This window comes from Gymnogyps californianus, chromosome 1 (assembly GCF_018139145.2).
Source record: "Gymnogyps californianus isolate 813 chromosome 1, ASM1813914v2, whole genome shotgun sequence".
NCBI lineage: Eukaryota > Metazoa > Chordata > Aves > Accipitriformes > Cathartidae > Gymnogyps > Gymnogyps californianus.
In genome coordinates, this window is record NC_059471.1 from 169,542,568 (window position 1) to 169,566,362 (window position 23,795).

The 23,795-nt window shown below is 37.2% G+C and overlaps 1 protein-coding gene across 1 annotated transcript; it reads left to right on the top strand.

Moving 5' to 3' along the window:
* Positions 1-310: 310 nt before the first annotated feature.
* Positions 311-23,071, top strand: EPYC (epiphycan). The gene is made up of 6 exons (XM_050913373.1): positions 311-478; positions 14,955-15,108; positions 17,860-18,018; positions 19,526-19,728; positions 21,256-21,351; positions 22,901-23,071. The coding sequence occupies exons 1-6, from the start codon at positions 311-313 to the stop codon at positions 23,069-23,071; spliced, it is 951 nt and encodes a 316-aa protein (XP_050769330.1).
* The last annotated feature ends 724 nt before the right edge of the window (positions 23,072-23,795 follow it).

Here is a 23,795-nt window from a genome sequence, read left to right on the forward strand (position 1 = left end):
CCTTTTCAGGTACTTTCTCATTGAGGCCAGTTTATTTTTATACCAATAAAAATCCATAGGTCTTTCCTAAATTATCTAAATGTTAGTATGGCCAAAGCAGTCTGCAGAAATTCTCAGATCCAGGGACTCTTCATGAAACAAAACACAATAAACCATTGAGTCACCATGAATAAATATGAGTTATTCATCAGAAATATTGTTGCATATATATGAACACTGTATTCATGAGATTAAATTTTCATAGATTCCTTGCAAATACCAGATTATCCACATTTTGTCCATTTTCTTCTCTTTCAGAAAAGCAAGCAGAATGCAGACATTTGTAAATATTTTCCTGGGATTTTTTATCTTTGAGTATGTTGGAGCTGCGCCTATCACTGATACCGTAATTTATGATTCTGAGCTCTATGACATACCGCTTGGAGAGCTGCCTCACCCATTTGTCTATGATGAAAATGAGCAGTCTGACCAATTAGAGGTAATCAGAACTTCATTTATTCTATCTTTCCAAAGTGCACAAATTCAGTGGCTACTGATGAATTTTTGTTGGCCATGAAAAAATTTGTCAGGCAAATCTACTCATGTGGTTGCTATTGCCTTTGGTTGATCAACAGTTTTCTGTGCTAATAACACACCATAGTTCATTCACATTTTCCATAATCTACAAATGTGGCCAGAATATTTCCTGATTTTTTTTTTTTTTTTTTTTTTTTTGGTGGTAATCTTTGACAGCAGGTGAAAACTACCATGCTTCCCTCACGTCTCCTTGCATTGCCACAAATTCTGTTGGAGATTGTCCTTGTGATTTATCTGTCTGAATGAGGCATGGAGGCAGCTGAGATAGGACATCCCGCATTCTCCATTAAATGAGGTTGCAAAATGCTGTTTCCTGAGGTTATTTCTTATAGTAATAGATATATTCAATACAAGTATTTCAGGCTATAAATGCTAGGGGTTTCTATTTCTGTTGGGAAAGTGGGCAGAAAGAAGTAAAAAAGAAAGGGAAAGCACTTGAATTGAAAAACAGGAAAAAAAGAAAGATTACTGAAGAAAAACTGTTGAAATCCTGTTATAGCATGAAATAGTAAGATGTGTTGCCTGTACAAGCAAGGGACTCCTATTTGTTGACCTAAAATGCCTCCTTCCCCTCCTACATTCCTGTATTTCTCTACATTACTAAAAGGCTACATTAATTTTAATCTCACTCTGCTGTTTAGACATGGGCACAACTTCCCTGAAGGTGATATATGCACTGTATGATTCAGGATTGAGTGCGAGAGAAGTTGAGTGAAAAATGTAACATTTAAATAATAATATGAGATTTTTGCTATTACACATAATATTTTAGTACTTTTTCACATAACAGTACATAATTCATGAAAATATGTTCCTTTGAGTGATTCATAAGTGCAGCAGGACAGGAACTAGTCTTTCATCAAGGTGAGATCAAAATTGGATAGCAGCCTTGAAATCAAAGGACAGAGACAATTTAAGAATAAATATATCCCAAAACCAGAGAACTGAAGAGATAAAAATCATCTCAAAGTTTGCACTAAGATCAGAACTTTACAGTTTGGAGGAAATAAATTTTCTCATCTAAGAAGGACTGAGAACAACTTTGCTCTAAAGAAATTACTTCGCCTTTGGCCTGCTTCCTTGTGCCATGCAGAATCAAAGCTCTTCACACACCCACGCGCTTGAGCTTTCTTCCCTGATAAAGTCACCCTCACTTTTAGCCACTGGATACTTGTGCTCTATTTCACATTGACTAATAAGTCACAGTTTCTGTCTTTCTTTGCTCTTAAAAATGAAGCCTTTACCAGTCCTACAGAAATGGCTTCCTTCCCAGAAGTGGGAGAGGCTATTTTCTATGTGCCTCACCACAGAGCTTTTCTCAAACAACACATTTCTTAGTTATGCATTGAATGGTCGGTGGGACTCTCCTGTGCTGTGCCCTCTCTGTGAGGTCCTATAACTCTGAAGCATGGGGTGGCCCCTTCCAAGTTTCTGAGTGAAGGATAGAGACAAGGCAAGGCTCCTGTGGTTCTTTTCCGGCTGAAAGGAAATTCAGGATGATCAATATCGCACCCAACAAGAAAAGATACAACAGGTCCTATCACAGGTTGCTTTCTTTAGGGAAGCATGGAATAGGCAGAGTCCAAAAGGTCTTTTCATTTTGTCTTGTAAATGTCTTTTCCAGAGCAGGATTGTCTCCCATTACTGAGCTCTTCAGACAGCCTTCTTAAAATTCATCAAGTGAAGGCCATCCATCATAGCAGCTGGAAGGAATGTTACTTTGCATATGGATGGACCTCCCTGTGAGAGCCTTTTTTTCCTAGATGTTTAGCCAAAATCTTTTTTTGCTTACATTCCTCTTACCATGTACCACCCAAAAGAAACCTAAGCATTCACAATTCCCCTAAACCCAGGAGAGCTCAGAGTGGTCAGTGCTGTAGAAATCAAGCAGCTTTTATAGACATGCATGTCCGTCTTGCGCAAGTTATCTTTTAGACACTGAATATTATTGACATCACTCAAGTTTTAAACAGAATACATTTGATTTCTTGATCGTGGTTATGACTTTCCTCCCTACAATCTTGTTATCGTAAAGATGTGAACTACACAAGTGGCTCTATGTGTAAAACCCAGTATTTATGTAAGGTCACAGGTTAGTTTTTATTATGCATAGCTTAAATAATGAGCAATACCACAGAGACTCAGACAAACAGCAGGCCTTCATTAGATACAGCCTGTGTACAGTAACTCTTTAGGGCCCGATTTAAGCCCTGCATTTCCTTTTAGACAACTCTGAATCATGTCTTTAGTCTTCTGAAATAGTGGAGAAAAAACAAAATAGCATTTTCTGTTGTTGCTGTCTTCAATCTATGACTTTAAAATTCAGTTATGTGCAAATAGAGATCATTCTGTTTAACTTGTTTTTAGACTCACTGGAGAAATGCAAACTTTTCCAAGGTTGTGCGTCCAACTGATTTTCAGCAGCTCCTGCAGACTAACTGGTTCTAGGACTTCAGATGCATTCGGTGTGTTGCTCCTGTTGATTTTCATAGGAATCTGGCACCTGTGCATCTTAAGGAATTACACTAAAGCACCTATGTCAGTATGTCCTTTCCAGAATGTTACCCATTGGGTACTGTACTCACTCATTCAATGTGTAACTACCAAAATGAGGAAAGACCTAGAGGTAATTAGGGAGGGATTCCTCCCACTCATTCTATCTGGCTAAAATTAGGCACTGCATCCCAAGACCATCCTCCAAGACAAGTATGAATCATTCTCCTGGGATATCTGTTGTGGTGGGTTGACCTTGGCTGGCTGCCAGGTGCCCATCAAGCTGCCTTCTCACTCCCCCTCTTCAGAGGGACAAGGGAAGAAATTAAGATTAAAACCTCGTGAGTTGACATAAAGGCAGTTTAATGAAGAAAAGCAAAGGCTGCACACAGAAGCAAAGCAAAGCAAAGCAAAAAGATTTATTCTCCATGTCCCGTCAGCAGGTGATGTCCAAACACTTGCTGGGAAGTAGGGCCCCAGTACATGTAGTGGTTGCTTCGGAAGACAAACGTCTTAATAACGAAGCCTGCCCGCCCCAACCCCCCACCTCCTTTCTCTTAGCTTTTATTGCTGAGTATGACGCCATATGGTATGGTACATCCCTTTGGTCAGTTTGGGTCAATTGTCCTAGCTATGTCCCCTCCCAACCTCCTGCCCACCCCCAGCCTAGCAGCTTTGGGGTGGGGAGGGAGGTTGGAGAGACGGCCTTGATGCTGTGCGAGCACTGCTCAGCAGTAGCCAAAACATTGGTGTGTCATCAACACTGTTCTAGCTACAAAGTACAGCACTATGAGGACTGCTATGGGGAAAGTTAACTCCATCCCAGCCAGACTCAATACACCTATCTTCCTCAAATAACTTTACATGGACCCTAGGCACCTGCCTCAGGCTTAGTACCAAAATTTCAGCTTAATAAAGTTAATCAAGAGTGACCAAGTCCAAGTTCATGACTTCTTTTCTACTTCTCATACTCTGGAAGAATTTTTTCTTGTGAAGTATGTATCCCAAAAATGAAGTGTATGCATGTACATACACACACACTTCATTGGCTTGCAAACATTTTTCTGAGAACATTTTATCTAGATAACGGCTGTTGATATTTTTCCACTCGAAATCTGTCTATTTTTCTCATAGGTTTTAGACTAACTTTAAGGTTTGAAAAAGTTACTTAACAATGGATATCAGAGGTTATCCAGCATTGCCTGCTAACATCAGCAGATCTCTCATTTCTTGCATTCTTTTCATTGTATTCAATATGGGTACATGGAACCTATTTTTTGATGTAAAGAATATGCACGGGGAAAATACTTGTAGCTGGGAATTACTTGACAGAATTGTATTGAATCCTCAATCAAAGCTATATATTGTCATGTATTAGATGGGTCAAATCTGGGCTATAAAATCTGTGCTTTCCAAGTTCGCAAGTTAGTGAGACATGGAAGACCTAGCTAAAACTTTGCATCCAAAGGACAATTGTTACTGAAAAAACCTTAAGTAATATAACACTCAGAAATAAAATGTGTATAGAGGCTTTAGAGAGAACAGTATCAACTCTTTCACAGATAATGGTAAAAAAAGGCAACGTAAAAGAAAAACCTATTACCAAGGAAGAAATTCCAAGGTCCTAAAGGAGAAAGAGACTACAAAGGATTGTCACTGTAAGGTAGTGTACAAGCTTTGTGTTGGATTTATCTTCTGAAACTGACAGTTACAACAGTATAAACATGAGCTGCTGTATCACCCCTTTTCTTCACACTAAGTTTCATTATTATTTTCAATGAATATTTATATCACAATAGGGTCCAGAGGCCCCAGACAAGACTGGGTCTTCATTGTCCCAACTGCTCTGCAAACATATACAAAGACAGATTTCCTTCTTTAAAATGGATACAATCGAGCCAGACTGTCAAAGGCATTCTTGTGTAAGCTTCTCATTGGTAAAACAGAAGGCTCAGAGTTTTTCCCTCTTTGAAACTAAAACTTTGTTTGGCTAGTGTGTGAGAAAAACAAATTGTAGAGAGAAATTCCTATATACATCAGCTACTAATGTCTAATAAAATCATATTGCAAACTTTTGATTACAGTGCCTCTTAAACACAACCAGTCCATTTTCCTTCCAATAGGAAAAGCTAAGTTAGAAAAATAAGAAGTGAAAATATAGGGGCATCAGAAAAGTATTTTCATCAATAAGCTAGGCTATCAGTGAGGCTGAGAAGCAAGGGAGCTATCCTAGCACTGAATAAGCAGCAAAACAAGAGAGTTGAATACAGGTTGGTCCAGGTCTGTGTACACAGAAGAGGTGAGCTGGAAAGTACGATCCATAAAATAATCAGAAACAAGCACTGTGAAAGCCTAATATTTGATCCTGCATTAGCTTGTTGAATTTGAATCAAACTGATAACAGGATATTCAGGTGCCCACACAAAGCTCAGACCTTGAGTCGTACACACACGTTCACTTATATGTATGTATGCATACACACAAAGCATCTCTGCTGTTGCCATAACACACATGAAGATGGGTCTTACTTGTGCAAGAACTCCCTCTTGCCATTCTGCAGAGCTGAGTGAGGTTTACACTGCTCTTTCTATCTTTGTGGCAGGTATCTGATTAAATAAGAGATTTCAAGGTGGATAAGCAATGACTTTTCAGAACATGTCATATATACTTTTAAAAAACTTATGAATTGGTACAAGTAATGTAGAAGTCAGATAACTACGTAATTGATAAGAGAATTAAATTTACCATTTGAAGCTTTATCCCCAAATAGGAATTTTTCTGCTTTTTCAGAAAGGCTTTAACTGCAGCTCTTACATTCACTTGGTTGTTCATAACTGATTCCATATGCTTCAGTACAGATGTCTTCACAAAAGGTGAACATTTCTGTGGATTAAAAAGTAGTCATGAAATACCTGAGTGATATTTCAACTATTTTGTCATATAGCAAAAGCAAATACCACAAGATGAAAAGGAAGGATTTGAAATAGCATGTTAGTCCTGAAGTTCTAGTACAACAATCCAAGAAGAGATCTTCTCACTCAGCTATCTGAAGTGTTATAAAGACTAAGTGTGCTGGCTAAGACATTCTTAAGCACCTAAAACTCTGATACTGGGTGTGCCATTAGTTACCACTACCTTAGCTGAACAGAGTAAACACATCCTTTCTCTTGCCTCAGACTGGGCGAGATTCTCTAAGTAGTCATCCTCGTCGGAAAACACCTGAATTGGTCCATCTAGGGCTCATTGCTTAAGAGTAACTATCACAATGTTTGAAATTACGTGAGAGAGGTGGCAGCTGAAACTCCACAGTGAGATTACATAGACCTTTTACAGTAGATGCTTGTTACCTCGATTTCCCTGGTCACTTAAACTTTTTTTCGTCCCCAGACTTCCAGTTTTGTGGCTTCTTCCAGAAAGAAGTAATGTGCATCATCCCTACTGATGTAGAATATGAAACAAGGATACAGATATTTTAGAAAATTACCCCAAATTCCTAACTTGTACCCATGGCTATATATTTTTTCTGAACGCTGTCAAGTTAAATAACATGTGCATTTCTATCCCATTTAAAAATCATTTAAGATAAGAATAATTTTAAAGCCAATCAAAACAGAATCCAGAGTGTGGTATGGTACACAGCTTAGACGGGGGAGTGCTGTGGTTCTGCTCTGAGTCTGCTCTGAGTCATCTGTATCTTTGTTCATGTTTAGTGATTATCTAATGCATGGGACATTAACAATCCTTTGAAAAAGGTCCCAGGTCTCGGTTCCTTTCACATTAGGCTACATAATCATGTTTCCTTTGGCTTGTTCTACTTCTCCTGCCATGAGTTTTGCCTCTTTGGATGTATTCTGGCATTGTTTCAACATCTCATCCAAACTCTCCTCTGGCCCCTATTTGATGATTAGGATGTCTACTGGAACAGAGGTTTTTGGGGTGCCAGCCTCCTCAGGCTAGCAACTTACGTCTCAGCTCTCTTGCTTGGATGAATGGAGAACCAGCACCTTTGTTTTCACCTGAGCTGAAATGGAGTAAAACAGTCGCACAAATTTAGCACATGGGTTCTTTGAATTACTTAGGTGCAGGAATGCCTCATTCCCTACACAAATAGTCTTAAGTGTGAGATAGATAGCTCAATAAATTCTTTGGAACATGCACAACTGTAAAGCCCTAATGAAATTTCTACCTGAATCCTTAGCTGCACAATATGTATCAGGCACCTGAGTTAGCTAAGTAAAACTTCACTGAATTTCTTTCCCTAGATTCATCAATGCAACCTAATATCTTGTTAGATGCTTAAAGACTTGGTGGACTGTCCACCAGTTATCAGCATAGCTGTTGTTTTTAATGATCTGAACCATTTTTTCTGTTTTAAGAAAAAAAATAGTATAGAAATGGTACTGCAGTAATTGCATATATTTCGTAACAGCACAATCCCTATTGTGACATCACAGAAATCCGGGGACTGAAAATTTACATTGAATGTTATTTCTCATGAGTGGTTTTGGCTCTGGCTTTCTTTATGGGAGATCCAAGCTTGAACCAGCTTCCATTTTCTGCTTTTCAACTTCCACTCCTGACTTAGCTCTTATTAATAGAAGAGGAAATACTAGCTGTGGATAAAATAGCTGCAGCTACTGATCCTGGACACAGATTTCAGACCACAGGTTCAAGAAAAAGTAGGAAGTACAAAAAACTAATGTGCAGGAAAAAAATGTTCTCTTATTATTATTGCTTTTTTGATATTGGTGTTCCTTAATTTTAGAGTTGTGTAGTAATGCCTATTGTTATGATGCGGAATGTCCCTCCCAGTGGCAGAAAATGCAGCACACCTGTGCCCCTGACCTCAGCACTTTCTCCCTTGCACCATATTCATGTCCTGGACCTACCACTAAATGATTGATCACTGACCTTATGCTGACAGGACATTTCTATATAGCCTAACAGGCCACACTGTGAAGACAAACCTAAACTATTAGAAACTTCTCTAGTTCTGGAGATACAGCAGCTTGTGAGCACTACGTCTGTATCACTGCAGGCTACAGGCATCTACTGGATTGGATCAAATCAGATGAAATGTCTTTGCACTATAAGCTGTAGAAATGAGAGGAAGAGCAGATCTGATAACAGACTTTGGCCCTGATGTCTGGTAAAAAATATGGTTGCCTCTATATGGTCTCCTTTACAGCCAAAGAAAGATGGACAGGCACCTCAGGGAGTTGATTCACAACATGTGTGTCCTGAACCTCCCTCAGGAAGTGATTCTTCCTCCACTGTCTGCATCAGGAGCGTAAGGAGACTAAGCCACCAAACAGAACACTTAAATACAATGTGTGAAGTTAAATGGAGTAAATCCGGTCGTTTTTGTTCATGTTTCTAACATCGTTTGGTTGTAGTTCAGATTGAAAACAATCACAGTGCATTTAGGAAAAGCCAGGCTGGTGAACTGGGCAAAAGCATGTTCAGCTCCAGCAGTGCCTGGTCTGCCTGGACTGCATGAGGAAATATGCTTGAGAGCCTGAACCCTCCTTACAGTGAGTTCTGGAAGTCCAGCTGAGGCAGCTCCTTACCACAGGTCTGAGGGTTGACAATGTTTCTGGTAGATACTCTGGTCATCTGAGTGATCTCCAACTTTGTTTATCTAGCTGTGCATGTCTACTTTGTGGCTTGGATCAGCAGGAGCTCCTGTGGAAATCTTCATTAAATAGCTGAGACTAGTTTTCAGTCCCTTCGTGCCTTATAATAGTGCAAAGAGCCCTGTTCTGATTTCTAAAACTGGCATATTTCTCTTTGAAATTTTATGTCTTGCAAAACTTCAGCACTGTTCCAAAGAAAAGCATCTGCTGTAGACTAACTTAGATATTACACAGCCCTCAAAGCAGAATGCTAGAAATAAAATCTGTAATTTCAAATACAGTGCTGGAATGAGACTTTGACTTCATTTGTACTCATGGAAATCCAAATTAGCTCAACTTATATTGGATTTCTTCATCCTCAGACAACAGAATTAGTAAGTAAAATCTCTGTAGCAATGCTGTGCAGCATAAATGTTTTTACTCAGCTAAAATCAGACATGACATAGATACACTTGCTTTTGAGACAAGAAGCTTTAGGATATTCTGTGGTCAAGGTGCTAAGACGACTACTTCTCTAAGACCAATTGAAAGAACCTCAGAGTCTACCTATATTTTCCAAGGCAGAAGCCACAGACATTAATTTCTAGAGAACTGGGTTACAACCCTAGAGCTCTGTAACTTTAATATTAAGGTTGGTCTGACTGAAGTATGAATGGAAATTTATGTGTGTATGTGTGTGTAAGACCCAGCAGAAACAACAAAATAACTTAAAAAAATTAGAAGGCTTAAAGGGTTAAAAGAATGGCCTGCACTGATAATGAAGGACACTGTACCCGACAGCACCACTTCCAGAACACTGTTCCCAGCAGCAAAACTGAGGAATGTGTTGTTTATGCCAAAATCAAAGGTCCTGCACCCTGATAACGTCGCAGCACAGATGACTTCTCTGTGAAGACCCTTCATCCTACCACCAGCAGAGAGAAAATAAGATTGTAGAATACAATATATACCATTTATTTCCATGTTAGCCATCATGAGATCACATTCCCAGTGAGGAAAAAGACGCAATGGGCAGCAACCTGGTGTAAGATTCGTGGATACTGGAGTATCCAAGACTCTGAGGAAAAAGACTGCCCCATAACAGCCAGTGAATCTTAGAGATAAAAACCTGTCCAAAGGCTAGTCTTCAATACTTGTCAAGAAGAACCCCAGAGGCACTAAAAGGACTCAGTAGCTTCTGTCCCTTGTCTTCCGTGTTGAACACAGGTGATGCTGGCCAGACCACTCGGGCATACACTTTCAGGTATGTGGGAGTATGTTGGTGTAAATGTCCAAGTGACTAAAATCTGAGAGAATGAGTGTGGGTAGGTAAAGTGAGTTTACTGAGAAATTTTGTAAACAAATATCACCTTCCCTGAGATCTCACTGAGTTTATTACACTAATTTATCCACAACTTATTTATGTAGCTCTGTACAAGAAAATGACAATTTATCTGAGCTGCATAATTTGCAATCTAAGTAGTTATTACATTAACATGCAATGGCTCACAGATCTGTTTATTTTTAAGATAGAACAATAGGAGAAAATAAGACCTTAAATGCAAAATTCAAAAAGAAACAAGTATAAGCCACTTTTGGAAAGGAAAACAAACCAAAAACCTCTACCATAATTAGACATTTTCTTGTAAGCCTTTGGTAGTTCCAGAACAGCTGTGGGGGAAACTAGTTCCTTTTGATGGGTCAGTGTGTGGTACAACTGTCCCTTCAAGTTTATAATGTCTCCTTTTAAGTTCTGAACTTTTGTTTGTGTTTTTAAGTATATTTTTTGCAGTAAAAGAAGCACTGAAACAGGACACCCTTCAGATTCTCCTGTGGATTTAAACTTATTATCAACTTTGATCCTAAAAGATATAGACATAAAACAATAGACAAAACATCTGCCACTGGAATTACACCACCTCAGAATAAAAATGTGGTAACTGACGGCTTCCAGCCTTGCCGTTTACCTCTTTAAATCTATTTATTTTCTGTATTTTATTACTTTGCATAGATTATGTTGGTCCATAATCCTCATATAGGTTACTCTTATCTACATTTCTATTCACCCCTACTGAGTCCTAGCCCACAGATAACTCTTTCATCTTATTTTTCTTTTTCCCACAGCTCAGCCTCCTGAGCCATTTCTAATCTTAAAAATCTTTTCATTGTCTTGCCTCCTTTTCAGCCAGTGATGAGAGAGAGATACCTAAAGAGCCCATCCTAAAAGAAACATCTGTGGTCAGTGGCTGGAGCTGCTTTTCCGAAGTTTCGACTCGGTCTCTGCTGACTGTGAAAGGATACTAGCATAGACTAAATGCCTAGCCTATGGATGACTGAAGTTATGAGTTGATACATTCAGATTTATGTGCTCTTGACTTTTGTAACTTCCCGGTCTGAAAGTGTCTCTAAATTGGCCATCCACATTAAGCAGTTTCATTTGTAAATGTAGTCACATTGGATAAATATAGGAGGGGGAAAAAAATAGATACTCCATGTAATCTTAGGAAAGATATCACTCTCCTTTGGCATGCTCTGTGGCTAATACTCTGCACTGGTATTCTCTAACTCTCTTGATTGATTCCAAAGACAGAGTAAGGTAACTATTAACCACAGTTAGATAGCTGAAGGTAGGTGATGTGATTCCCTTTCAGTGTTTTCTTATGCCATGTATTAAATCTGGCTTGGAAGGCTGATTATGATTTGAAGACTTGCAACTATTGGCAAAGAGAAACATCCTTTATTGTATTTCTCTACAATATTCTTCCTGCTTTGTGATTTTTCATAAAGAATATTACTTAGAGTAGCAAAGGAAATACAATCCCACCACCAAACCCCCAAAAACCCTATGGAGAATAATACCATTAAGTGATATAGAATCATTTCTGTTTCAATTTTTTAGTAAAGTGCATGTTGCCAAAAATAAACAAACATCTGGAAGATGAAGGATCATTCTGTACAGTATGCAGTCCAAGAAACATCTTTGTCTTGTTACAACCTTGCGTGATTTATCAAATACGTAAAAGACAGAAAGCTGCATGGATCAGACGACCGATAATGGGAAACACACTTTTACCTTTAGGTTACTGGTTCAAGTCCAACCTATGTACAGCAAGCAAATACTGCTCATGCTCTGGGTCTGGTATATAATACACATATATCAGTGAACTCCTACTCCGTTACCAGTGTAAAAATGGCAATATCATTAAATTCACTGTAATAATTGGTATTTTTTATGACAGTCACAACAGGTGCAGGAGACTGAATAGACAATTCTACCTGCTTGGAACAGTTTCTCTAGAACTCAGATTTAGCACATTGGCAAGGAAACTATGGGGAGGCTTTCAACTGTGCATCTCCAAAACAAGAGAACATCCTGTAATAAGAGAGAGAACATGGTCTAGAAATAGAATTACTAGAAGTTGATACCTCTGCTTTGGTACCCAACAGCTGCAGTCATTAATCAACTAAGAACACCTGAGAAAGCACAAAGCAAATCACAAATCCCAAGCTAGTAAGTTCCATAAAGTATGCCCTCAAATATTCAGAGAAGTGGCAGTCAGTGTAGATGACCCAAATCCCATGACAAGTGAAAGGAACATTATCTTAGGTCTGAAGCCTATTTACAAACTGTATCTTGAAAATGCTCTTCTCCAGAATATTGTTTTCAGTAGAAATGCCACAAAAGATGCATAAAAAGCCATTAATAAGTCTCAAAATCTCTGGATTTTGTTCCAAAGTTTAGGATAGGGACTCTTATCTGATTTCCACAAAACTGATGAGGTAGTAGACAGCATGTGCAAGCACTTTAGTGCAGTACTACCCTGGGTCAATGAAAGTCTGGAATGCATCTCTCCCTCTAGGCTTCCTGCATTCGGAGAACATCTGTCCCATTTCCTTTGTTCCCAAAGTCTTCTTTTGATTTGTCCCCAAGTCCATTCCTGGTTAAGCTGTCTTACTGTCAGTGCTGCAGATGGGAACATTGTGTATTTGCCTGCACAAAGCAACAAGGTACACCCTTACTCTTACTTACACCAACAGGTTACTCAGTCATAGTTCAGCTGAAGTTCATTTTGCTCACTTGATCACCCTGAGTTTTGCAAAGTTATGATCGTAGTAACTGTATCAGGGCATTCTTATCCATAAACCCTACTTGGTAATAGTATCTATGGTTTATTGGAATACAACCAAAGAATATACAGAGAACCTGAAGTGTGCTCAGGCAAAATCTGAGTCTGTAAGGTTCAGAGTGCTTCCTGGTTTTTCATTGCTTCCGTATGCTCTGTCTTCACGGAAACTAATTGATGCAAAATATTTGAACCTATGGCCACTATATAACTTAAACCAAATTATTTCTGTGCAAAAAGTAGATTTTATATGGTTATTTAGATGTTCTCAAGCAGTCCACAATCATCATTTTTAATACTGCTAGTAATGACACATAGCTACACTGCAAGATCCCGAGAGTCTATTATGAAGTGTAAACTATTTTCTTCGAAAATTGTGGTAAATACATATACACATACAAATGTATATAGGTATTTCAAATAAATATATTTAAAATCTGTCCTATCCAGGAATAATAAGACAAAAATAACTCCACTTGCTGAATATTATACAGTTAAGCTAAGAGATTCAAATAGGGATCAGAATATAGCAAAAGCTTTGCACGTGCTTGGGACCCAGATCTCAGGTGTGTTAGTTACTTTAACTTGTGTAGTCTATATAGAAAGCCTAATTTAAAACATCCTAACCACTTGTCCAGTCTGGATGCAATCTACTTTTACCTGTCTTTTACAACTAGAATTTATGAGCACTAGTGTGAGTGATTTCAACAACCGGTTCTCCATGGAGACAGTAAAGCCAGCAGTAGCTGGGGGTTGATCTCAAAAAAGGAGATGTTTGGTCAGGTGAAAAACTCAGGATTCAATAGTTTTACGGTGATGTTGTGCTAGAAGGCTGCAGTGGAAGAAAATCTTTATTAAAGCATAATTTTAGGCTTCAGTGCCTTCGCACGTGGGATAAAGATACTGTGACAAAATTCCTATTTTTGGTCATGCCTTAGATACAGGCTAAGGAGTGTTAACTGCAGCACAGGGGTGCAGCATCCACAGGGGTGGATGTATTACCTAACTTTTAAACAGTACCTCAGATGGGCAAAGCCTTGTAAGGACACTAATTCATTGTCTGGAATTTAAAAAATAAAAAATGCATTTTCAAAGGAGGCCCTGGCATGGTCAAACAATATTTTTACACATGTGGAAATCAAGATACAGTGGTAAAGTAACTTGCAAAGGTCACACAACTAGAGTGGATTCTCAGTGTCTGGGTGATTACAGTAAACCACTCTGCCTCTTTGCAAACGTAGGCCCCTCTGCAACAAGCCTGGCAAGTCTGCAATACTCTTTTTATGATGGGCGATACGATGCAAGAAAATTGCTACATCTTCTTTTTTATCCTGAAGTTGTCATACAGCAAAATCAACAGAATGCATCTTTAGAATTAAAGTTAACACAATAAAATTTACTGGTTTGATTAATTATGTTGAGTGGAGAAGAAAAAATAAGGTTTCTATTTCCATGAAAGGATCTGCCAAATTTTATAGGATTTTTCTAAATCAAGATTTTATCTAACATTATTTATTTATATTGTTAATTTTTCATACTACATAATGCAGCCACTGATGAATGAAGCTAACCAGAGCCTTCTGGTATTCAGATTGAGGAAAAAAAATGACAAAAACACTGCCAACATATTAGCAAGTAGTATGTGAACTTAGACTTCAGAATTCTTAGATAGTAAGATTTTTAAAGCATGTTAGTGTTCTTAAAACAGAGCCTGCACAGCTACATTGCATTTGGATTTATGCTGGTACAATTTACAATTTTATGGTTAAATTTCTTGCACCTTTTTGATGCTTCACAGCAAATTTTCTTTTGTCACACAGAATATATCAATTTTTATCACAAAACTGATTTAATTTTAAATAAATGTGGAAAAAGCATTTTGTAGTACATGTTCTCAGTAATGAAGTGTATGCATGTGTGCATACAACAAAACATTTAAAACACTGAGATAAAAAGTGAGTAAGTATGTTGGAGTTTCATGAACACAAAATTAGAATTCATTATAGGTGCCGGATAAAATGCAGCCCAAGCACTAAACCTCAGAACATATGTGACCTCTAGTGGGAGAATATGAATAACTGGAAGAGAAACAGCTGCCAGTGGAAGCAAACAGTAACACTTCCTGTTCCCTCTTAATTTTCCCTAGACAGAGATTGGGACAGCACTACCTTCTAGAATTCAAGAGAGTTACTCTTCTGCACCATTGACAGAAGAACCTGAGGAGGAAGCATCAACACCGAAATTAAGCTATGGGTCTTCAGCACAGGGGTCTGGGGTTCTTGGACCCCAAACTCAAGAGGGTTAGTAGGAAAGAGAAATTAATTTTGCGTGTGTAGCTTTGCTTTTGAGTGAGCCCACTTTGCTTGCTTATGAATGTCTACCTCTTTTACTGAAGAGGAGGTATATAATTTCTGTACCTCTCTTACTGAAGAGAGGTATAACATGCCTATCTTGAATACTGTGAAGTCAGATAAGTGCCTAGTCAAAATGTTTCCATAGTATTTCACTACGAAAATAACTATGTGTCAATGAAGATTTTTCTTCAAGTAAAATTTTAATTAACACTTAAACACTTAGAACTTAAAAATTTGCTAATTGTTGGCAAATACTACCAGTACTTTTTTATTGACTTAGATTTCAATATCATTACCAACTATATTTTATAATGCTTTGTTACATGGTTTTTATAAATGTGTTCATACAAAATATAATTAAAATGTTGAAGAATTTTTGACCATGAAAACTAGAAACTGTGAAACTTAAGGAAAGGGAGCTATTTAGAAATTTTGGGTGAAGCTGATTTTCTGTTCTTCTGACTAGCTGTAGTGAAATAAGAACCTTCTACATCTCACAGGGCAATTAAAATTGTAAAACACTATCTGTCCCTCTCCCACACAAACATTGTGATGCCAATAATTGGCATTTGCAGCAGCTACTCTAAATTCTTGCAGTTGAAGCTCACTAGGGTTATCCACTGCTGTGATGGGTCTTTGTGTTTTATGGTGATCAACATAAAACAACAGGAAAATCCTACTTTTTACTATGCCTAACACTGTAACTGAGTGCCACAGAAGACAAATGAAATGGGGGAAAAAAAAAAAAAAGAGTTCATGCTTCCAAAATTGTGTGTTCAGTGAAGTTAATAATTCCTAGTCTTGTTTTTATACATATTAGTAATAAGCCTTGACCAGGCAAAAAAAAAAATACACTGATGTCAAAACAAATAAAAATGGAAAAGAGAATTTCCCAGGAGAGTTCTGAAAAAACCACACAATTTTCTTCAATTTTGAAAGCTGCAGGATGTTACAGCACATTTCACGTAAATATTACATATTATTAATTCTGTATCTGTTAATATTTTTAAGCACTGAATGCAAATCAACTAGTGCATCGGCTAAAGATATGCATGGGAGGCTCAAGGCTGTAACATCAAATTAGATTTTTTTTGTGTCTTTATTTTTTTTCAGCAACATATTTTCCTGTCAGATGTTGCTGCTGTTCTTGGCTTGGTACTGGATAGAAGACTACAAGGCTCAGGAACATCAAGCCAAGTTCACTTTTCTTGTTGATATCTTTTTGAATCCTTCCCATACTTCTGTCCTTTTTCAGTCTACACCAGCCATAGGCGACAAATACCACTCCTCCAAGATCAAAAATAGGACAGAAGGGGAAACTTTCTTCCCGTACTACACTGCAATATTTTGAAAAAATGTTAGCCATGCTAAACTCTACATTCTTTTAGGCCTAGATTTGCTGGAATGGTTCAAGGTGTGACAATTTATTTTCTCCCTGTGTCAGGCTTGCTCCCTGTAGCTAATTTAAACTGTCCTGTGGAGGAAGTTAGGGAAAGTGTAAAGAGAGTCTTATCTCTCCAGAAATATTATTCCTGGATGCCCAAGTAGAGATTCTCAAATAAGAGAGTACTCTGGTCACTGATTCTTTAATCTTGCCTGAAAAGACACCACATATATAGCCCGCCCTTCAGTTAGTTACTGATGCCTGTTGGTAACTGACACAGATTAAGAAGGCAAATCTTCCATGTAGCCACAATTGATCTGGAGAAAAAACTCATCTTCAAGAATAACATTTTCATACTCATTAATTATGCTACTATTCTATAAAGTAACCAGAACAACCAACCAGCCATCTGCTACAAGGAGGAGGAAAACATGAAACAGAAAAGTATTTCTATGGGATCAAAACCTGAGAAACAGATATGAAAAACTGAGAAACAGATATGCTGATTTATACCCATAATCAAAGAAAAGATGTATCAAAAATTCAACACATATAACAACTAACAACTTTTCCTACTGAAAATGACATTCAGACAAACCAGCCAGTGTCACAATTCTCACCAAATTTGAACAGTAGCATCAAAAGAAGCTTCTGAATTCACGGTATTCACGCAGTTTTATGACTGAGATGAAATGGCTTAATTTTTCATTTTCATGAACTTCTGGTGGTAACCAAATGTTTTGTTAACATGATCTCCAAATTACCTTACCTCAGACTGACAGAGAAATTTTTCATGATGCTGAATTTCTGAATCAGAAAATGTAATTAAACAACATGCAAAGGAAACTGAGGGTCTTCTCCAAAGCTCTGTAGGAAAATATTAATTTCCCTACAAATTATTCAGAAGTACTATTTACAGAAGCAAACTTGGGAAATCATAACAAGTTTCAGTCATCCACTGTTATTTCTCCATCTAGATGGAAGTGCACGCTTGCCAGCTTAGGGGGAAATTGATCTTTGGTTGGCTGCTGTCACCTAATATTCTACTGTTATAGTCTGAGAAACACTGTATCAGAACAAGTTAAATGACCTTCTAATAGGCATAGGCAGCAAAAAAATTTAGTTTTAAGCAGAACTTAACCACTTTCTTGTTGTATTTATATGACGTGGTGATCAAAACAGAAGGGAGTGAACTTTATCATCAACAAAATCTTATCATTATGTGCTTAGGTGAGCATTTCATTGTAGTGATTTACATTTCATTTTTGTACATTCTTTTTGTAACAAACTGTTTTCTTTAAATGCTTTGATAGGTCTTCCCACTTGCCTTTTGTGTACATGCCTAGGGACCACAGTCTACTGTGATGATCATGAGCTTGATGCTGTTCCACCATTGCCTAAGAAAACCACATATTTCTACTCACGCTACAACAGAATCAGGAAGATCAACAGAAATGACTTTGCTAACTTAAGTATGGATAGTAGTATTGTTGCAATTAGCTTTAATTTCTATTATTTCTGGCTTATACTAATCTAAGACATAAGGATTCATTTTATGTAATGTTTGATGACGGTAGGATTATACACAAATGCACATATGGAAACGTGGTTTGCTACTTTTGAACGTAAAGGTCAGTACTTCAAATGCAGATTCTCTGTCAAATTTTTGAATTATTAGAAATAACAACATTCATCTATCTTTTTGCTGTTACTTGTAATCAGCTTTAGAAAGGCAGAAAAAAACCCAAACCTCATGAAACATTTGTAGCATATTAGAAAGTACTGTTTTCCTAAACAAGACAAGTTCTCAGGTAGACATACTTTCAAATATTTGCAAAGTATCTGTGTGAAAGATTTTTGGTTTACTCCAGAATTATCTAGGGAAATCTTCACTAAATGAAAACTGCTAATCCAAAACCGTTTGTGGCCTAAAACTGGCCCAAACTGGTGATTTAGGGAGCTTATATTTTCGCATTTCCTACTTGAGATTCTTAAAGATACCTGATTTTTCAGGAAATATTAAGCCTACCCTGGTTAGGGATAGGGACTGATATACACTCACCAGCTTGAATACCAAGCCACATTCTTTGATTTTTGTTTTAGACCTAACCTTGTGTAACTAATGCTTATTGATTTTGTGATGAGAAGTGTGGAATCGGGCCCAAAAAAGGCTACTACAATAATTTAGGGGAATGCAAAGATCCTTTTATGAAAGAAAACTATAAGAGTTTGGCTTGTTCAAACCAAGATGAAGGTTGGGAAGGAACACAACTGGTATATAAAAAACCCAAGGGGAATAAATACTAAGAAGAGAGAAAACTTATTTAGGCCAAAATATACTGTTAGCATAAGAGTGAAATAATAATAAAATAACCATGAAAAACATTCTGGGTAGAAAACAGAAGCAAGCTACAGAATAATACATTTAAAATTAATGCATATTAATGCACTGATATTTAGACACTGTTCTCTTTTGCCAAAAATAAGTTTAATTTTCTTTTTTTGATTGGAAAAAGTGTTTGAGTGTATTTTAGAAAAAAGTCAATATATCAAATTTCTTACATTCAGGAAAATGTTGAAAATGAAGAAACATGGGGAAGAAAGTGGTAGAAAATATGTTTATTTCCCTTTAAATGGTATTTTTCCAAAAGATAACCATTTAAAAGTCTCCCAGAACACACAGAAATTTTAAAACTATTAACTTTAAAATCTTTCACTGAAAGGTGTATGAAGAATGACACAGGCAATTCTAAACAGGATGAGAAGGAGATGTTAGTCCCCTTCCTTAGGAGAACTGTTCAAATATGGATTATTGCATTACACAGAGAGAGAGAGACATTCCTGTCACATAGTGGGTCAGGAATGGATCTGATTCAAGACACTTCACCTGTAATTTAAATAACCCATTTGCCTTTTTCTTTTTTAAAACTTTCAGGAAATACATTCTTACATGCTTGCTGTATCTTATTTCTCTGTCAGACAATTTAAAGAGGATTGATTTGACTGCAAACTTTATATCAGAGATCCATGAAGATGCCTTCCGGAGATTGCCCCAACTTGAGGAGCTGGTGCTCCGTGACAATAGGATAAGGCAACTCCCTGAGTTACCACCTACCTTAACATTCATCGATGTTAGTAAGAACAGGCTTGGTCGCAAAGGGATACGTAATGAGGCATTTAAAGTAAGTCTGGTTTGATGGGAAAATCTTTTCTTCCTCTCTCCAAAGGATGTGGTCAGAAGAGCAGCCTAAGTGTCCCTCTACAGTAGTAAACCCACTAAGATTATAGGCACCATGACTGTGCTGGCTGCTGGGTAATCTATAAAGATGGAGCAAGATGTATGAGCACTATCAGCTGGACATGAGAACTGTTTTTATTCTTCTTTACAAAGATCCACACAAGACATGCAATGGCACACTATGTTTGTATCTATGAACCAGCTACCCACATGACTAGAAAGACACCAGAAAGCTGCTTGACGTTCCCTTAAAAGTAGCCAAGAGGGAAGGCAAAGCTATGGATGCCACTGCTTCAAACTTACTCAGCTATGTATCTACATGGGAACTTTTCTAGAGTATTCATTAAATATATATACTTTCTTTCCACCTTGAAAAGCAGGGAAATTGGAACCTCTGAGTGATCAACCTTCCTCGAGATTTTTGGTGGGGAGAAGCAGCCATGTACTGCTCCTAACTGCATGTGAAATCTGAAGTCATTATAGAATATAGGCTAGCTTCATATGTCAGACCTGGCTCATATGCACTATTCAATTGCACCTAAAAAGGTAGTTGTAACCAGCCATCTCTGAATTCCTGCTTTGGAAGACAGGTTCTTAAAGAAGCAACCGACAGCAGTTACTGAACTAGGTATTTTCTCCTAGCCCAGCATAAGGCAGGTGTTGGGAATACAAATGATGGGCAAAAATCAGTCCCCTAAATTGGAACTCTGGCCTAGCGCCCTTTTCTTCTGCACTTTCCTGATTTTAGCCATGAAGGAGTCTCAGCCTTTATCTTCCGTATTTGCCAAGAACCTTTACCCTGGTATCTCAGAGTTCTATCAGTAGGAATTAAACTAGGATACTGCACTCAAAGTAGTTAGGTACTATGACAACTTGTGTGTGTAAAAAGGGGGCAAAATGAGAGTATTCTACTGAGCCTTATTGACCTAGCCAAGTTTATCTCTTACTATTGTTATAATTACCAGATGAAGCTCCTTCTTCCACTAAGTCAAGGGAGAAAATGATTTACCTTTTCAAATGGAATGAGAAATTTATTTTAGCTCAGGCATTTCTTATGCAGTTATACTTTGCTTCAACACCAATACACTTCTGCAAAATTGAGTGAGCTTGTCACAAAAGCAAGAAAACAGAATAGGAAGCCTTTCTGTATAATGACTGGAAGAGGCAGTATTTTCACTTTAGAACAACATCATTGAAAATACATCTCTAATTATTAAGTCTCTAGACATTCAAAGAATTTTTTTCCTTCATTTTAATCCAAACACCTAATCTTTAACAGCAACAGTTCTCAGCCTGTGCAAATGAAAGTTCATGACTGTCTTTGAATTTCTGCTTTTTCAACCATATCATGCTGAAAGAAAATGTGTTAATACCCAGCAGTGCTCATTGCAGTGACAGCTTTCAAACTTATTTGCTAGAGATTTTTAAAAATGTCTATCATTTTCCCCTGCCTTTTCCCTTCATCCTCTAGGATCTGCATGAACTGCAGCATCTTTACATCACTGACAATAACTTGGATCACATTCCATTGCCGCTCCCTGAAAGCCTCCAAGCTCTTCATCTTCAGGTATGCTACAAAAGTAATGGCTCTATATATCATGTTCAAATAGTAAGTAAAACTGAAAAGGGTAACTACTGTCTTGTTTTGTTCCTTCTGATTATCAAAAGTGTACTTACTTGACTAAACAATTGTAAACATACAAATAACTAGTGAATGCAGTGTTTGAAAGAAGTAAAATTTAGCTCCGCTAAGCATTAATTATTAGAATTTGTAAAACAGTATTTTTCAAACATAAAATTCTAGATTTATTGTTAGTGCAGATTAAAGTTAGATTCACAGCTGTCATGAGCAACATTAGTCTAAGAGACTTCAAAGACAGAAATCCCTCACACTGCTCATACAAATCTTCCAACAGGAATACTTTTAGATACCCAAAAAAAGTTGCTTTACATATTGGTTGTATCTATACCCAGTGCATTTTATTCTCTTAATAAAGATCGTTCCCAGTTGCCAACATTTTTTCAGACAAACTTTTCCATTTGACTATGTTGGAACATCCCATCCATCATCTTTCTGTAATCCTTTTTCTTGTATTTGCTTTTACCTAAACCTTTGTTTCTGAATTCTTCCTTTTAACCTTTTCCATCTCTGCTTCTTTCCCTTTATCTCCTCTTGTACCAATGCCCAGTTTTGATTATCAGAAGATGTTTTTATTTATTACATAATACAGCAAAAAACCTTTGAATAAGTAACCTGATGTACCATACATAATTTGACCTCTATCTTTCAATAAATCTCTAGAAATACCCTGCCTGCTAGCTGACTATTTTTTTCACTTGCTCATGCCTGTAAATTAAATATTCAGTGCTATGTGCTACAGACAAAAGCTAGTAAGCTGGACTTTTTCCACACCAATTTCTGACTAGCAAAGGAATGGAGAAGGGAAGAATTTTCAGACAGCCCTCATTTTGGGAGATGACCTTTTTAGTCTCAATTTCCAGACAATATTGTATTCTAGCAATTCATTATTGAAAATGATTCACTTCAAGAACAAAAGCTCAGTGAAGATAGGGTATATAAGAGGAATTTAAATCAAAGGAATAAAACCTAAAGCATTCAATTTTCCCTGTACATATACAGATGTGGGTTAAGCTAATGTGAGAGGGCCTGGGGGAAAGAAATTTGTCACAGATCAAATTGCAGATTTCTGCCTTTGCAGGTTGAGGCGTATCAAGCTGTCAGGATGATAATTATGGTTCTATGATTTTTGGACTGGCCTATGCTGGTTCCAATTTGCATTAATAAGACTTTTCAATATGATCCCGGAAATGAAAATGCCTTCTGAATGAAAATACTTCTACCAGGCCCCTCCTGCAAAGCCTGTCTCTGCTACATGGTTTGAGTTACTTAGTTTTGAAGCTTTGCACTGGCCAAGAAATTTCCCCCCTGCTTGGAAGTTTTCTCTGTTGATGATTTGCAGCCACAATCTGGTCCCTTGGGTTCAAACAAGTATCTCTCTAGGCACTGAAAATGCATCCATAAATGTATGGATTTTACTTCAAAGAGTAAAAAATTACTTTCAGGCAACTATTCTGATAGCTTTTTTTTTTTTTAGAACAACAACATTCAAGAGATGCATGAAGACACTTTCTGCAAAATGAAAGATTTTACTTATGTACGTAGGGCTCTTGAAGACATCAGACTGGATGGTAATCCCATCAACCTGAGCAAAACACCTTATGCATACATGTGTCTACCCCGTTTGCCAGTTGGTAGCCTCATCTAAGCTTTGACAGAAGCCAATACTGTAATACGCTATAAGAATCTTTAAAGACATATTGTTAACTCACTGCTACACTAAGCAAGAAGCATTTTTTCAAATCTCATTATTTGGGAAATATTTCTATTAATAATGAAATTAATTATTGAGATACAAGAATAATATGAAATGCTAAAAGATAATTCCATTATCTACCCAACTATAAGTTGTATAGCAATATCAAGAAAAATATTTTACTACAAAAACTGTACTGACGGCAATAAAAGATCAATGTAAATGCAAAATCTTATGCTGAATTACTTAGATCTAATGTGTGAATTCTAAAGTTAAATAATTTTATATGTTAAAATCTAACTACAACATAATAAAGACATAAAAATAAAATGTGTACACAATCGAATATTTATCCTCTTTTCATTTAATTAAATATTTTTCTCTCAGACACACATCCATTTTTCTACTTCTTTCCTTAAAGGTCCCTTCATTTTGGAAAAGTACTAGCAATATTCCAAAAAACATGTTTTCTTTAGCAAATAGAATCTCTCCTTGAATCAATAATGAAATACAGAGCTTAAACTTGTATCAGATTACCCCCCAAAAGTACATAAATTATTTATTTATACCTTTGCAGTAATAATTGGTCTTTGTAATTCTGATGAGGCCCAAAGCTGTCTTCTGTATCTTTGGTAAACTTGCCCGCCAGATTATCTGGCTAATAAAAATCTCATGT

Coding starts and splice junctions, on each gene's coding strand:
- EPYC (XM_050913373.1), top strand. CDS start 311: ATGCAGACATTTGTAAATATTTTCCTGGGATTTTTTATCTTTGAGTAT. Junction 15,109..17,859: donor TGGACCCCAAACTCAAGAGG/GTTAGTAGGAAA, acceptor ATGCTTTGATAG/GTCTTCCCACTTGCCTTTTG. Junction 21,352..22,900: donor TCCAAGCTCTTCATCTTCAG/GTATGCTACAAA, acceptor TTTTTTTTTTAG/AACAACAACATTCAAGAGAT.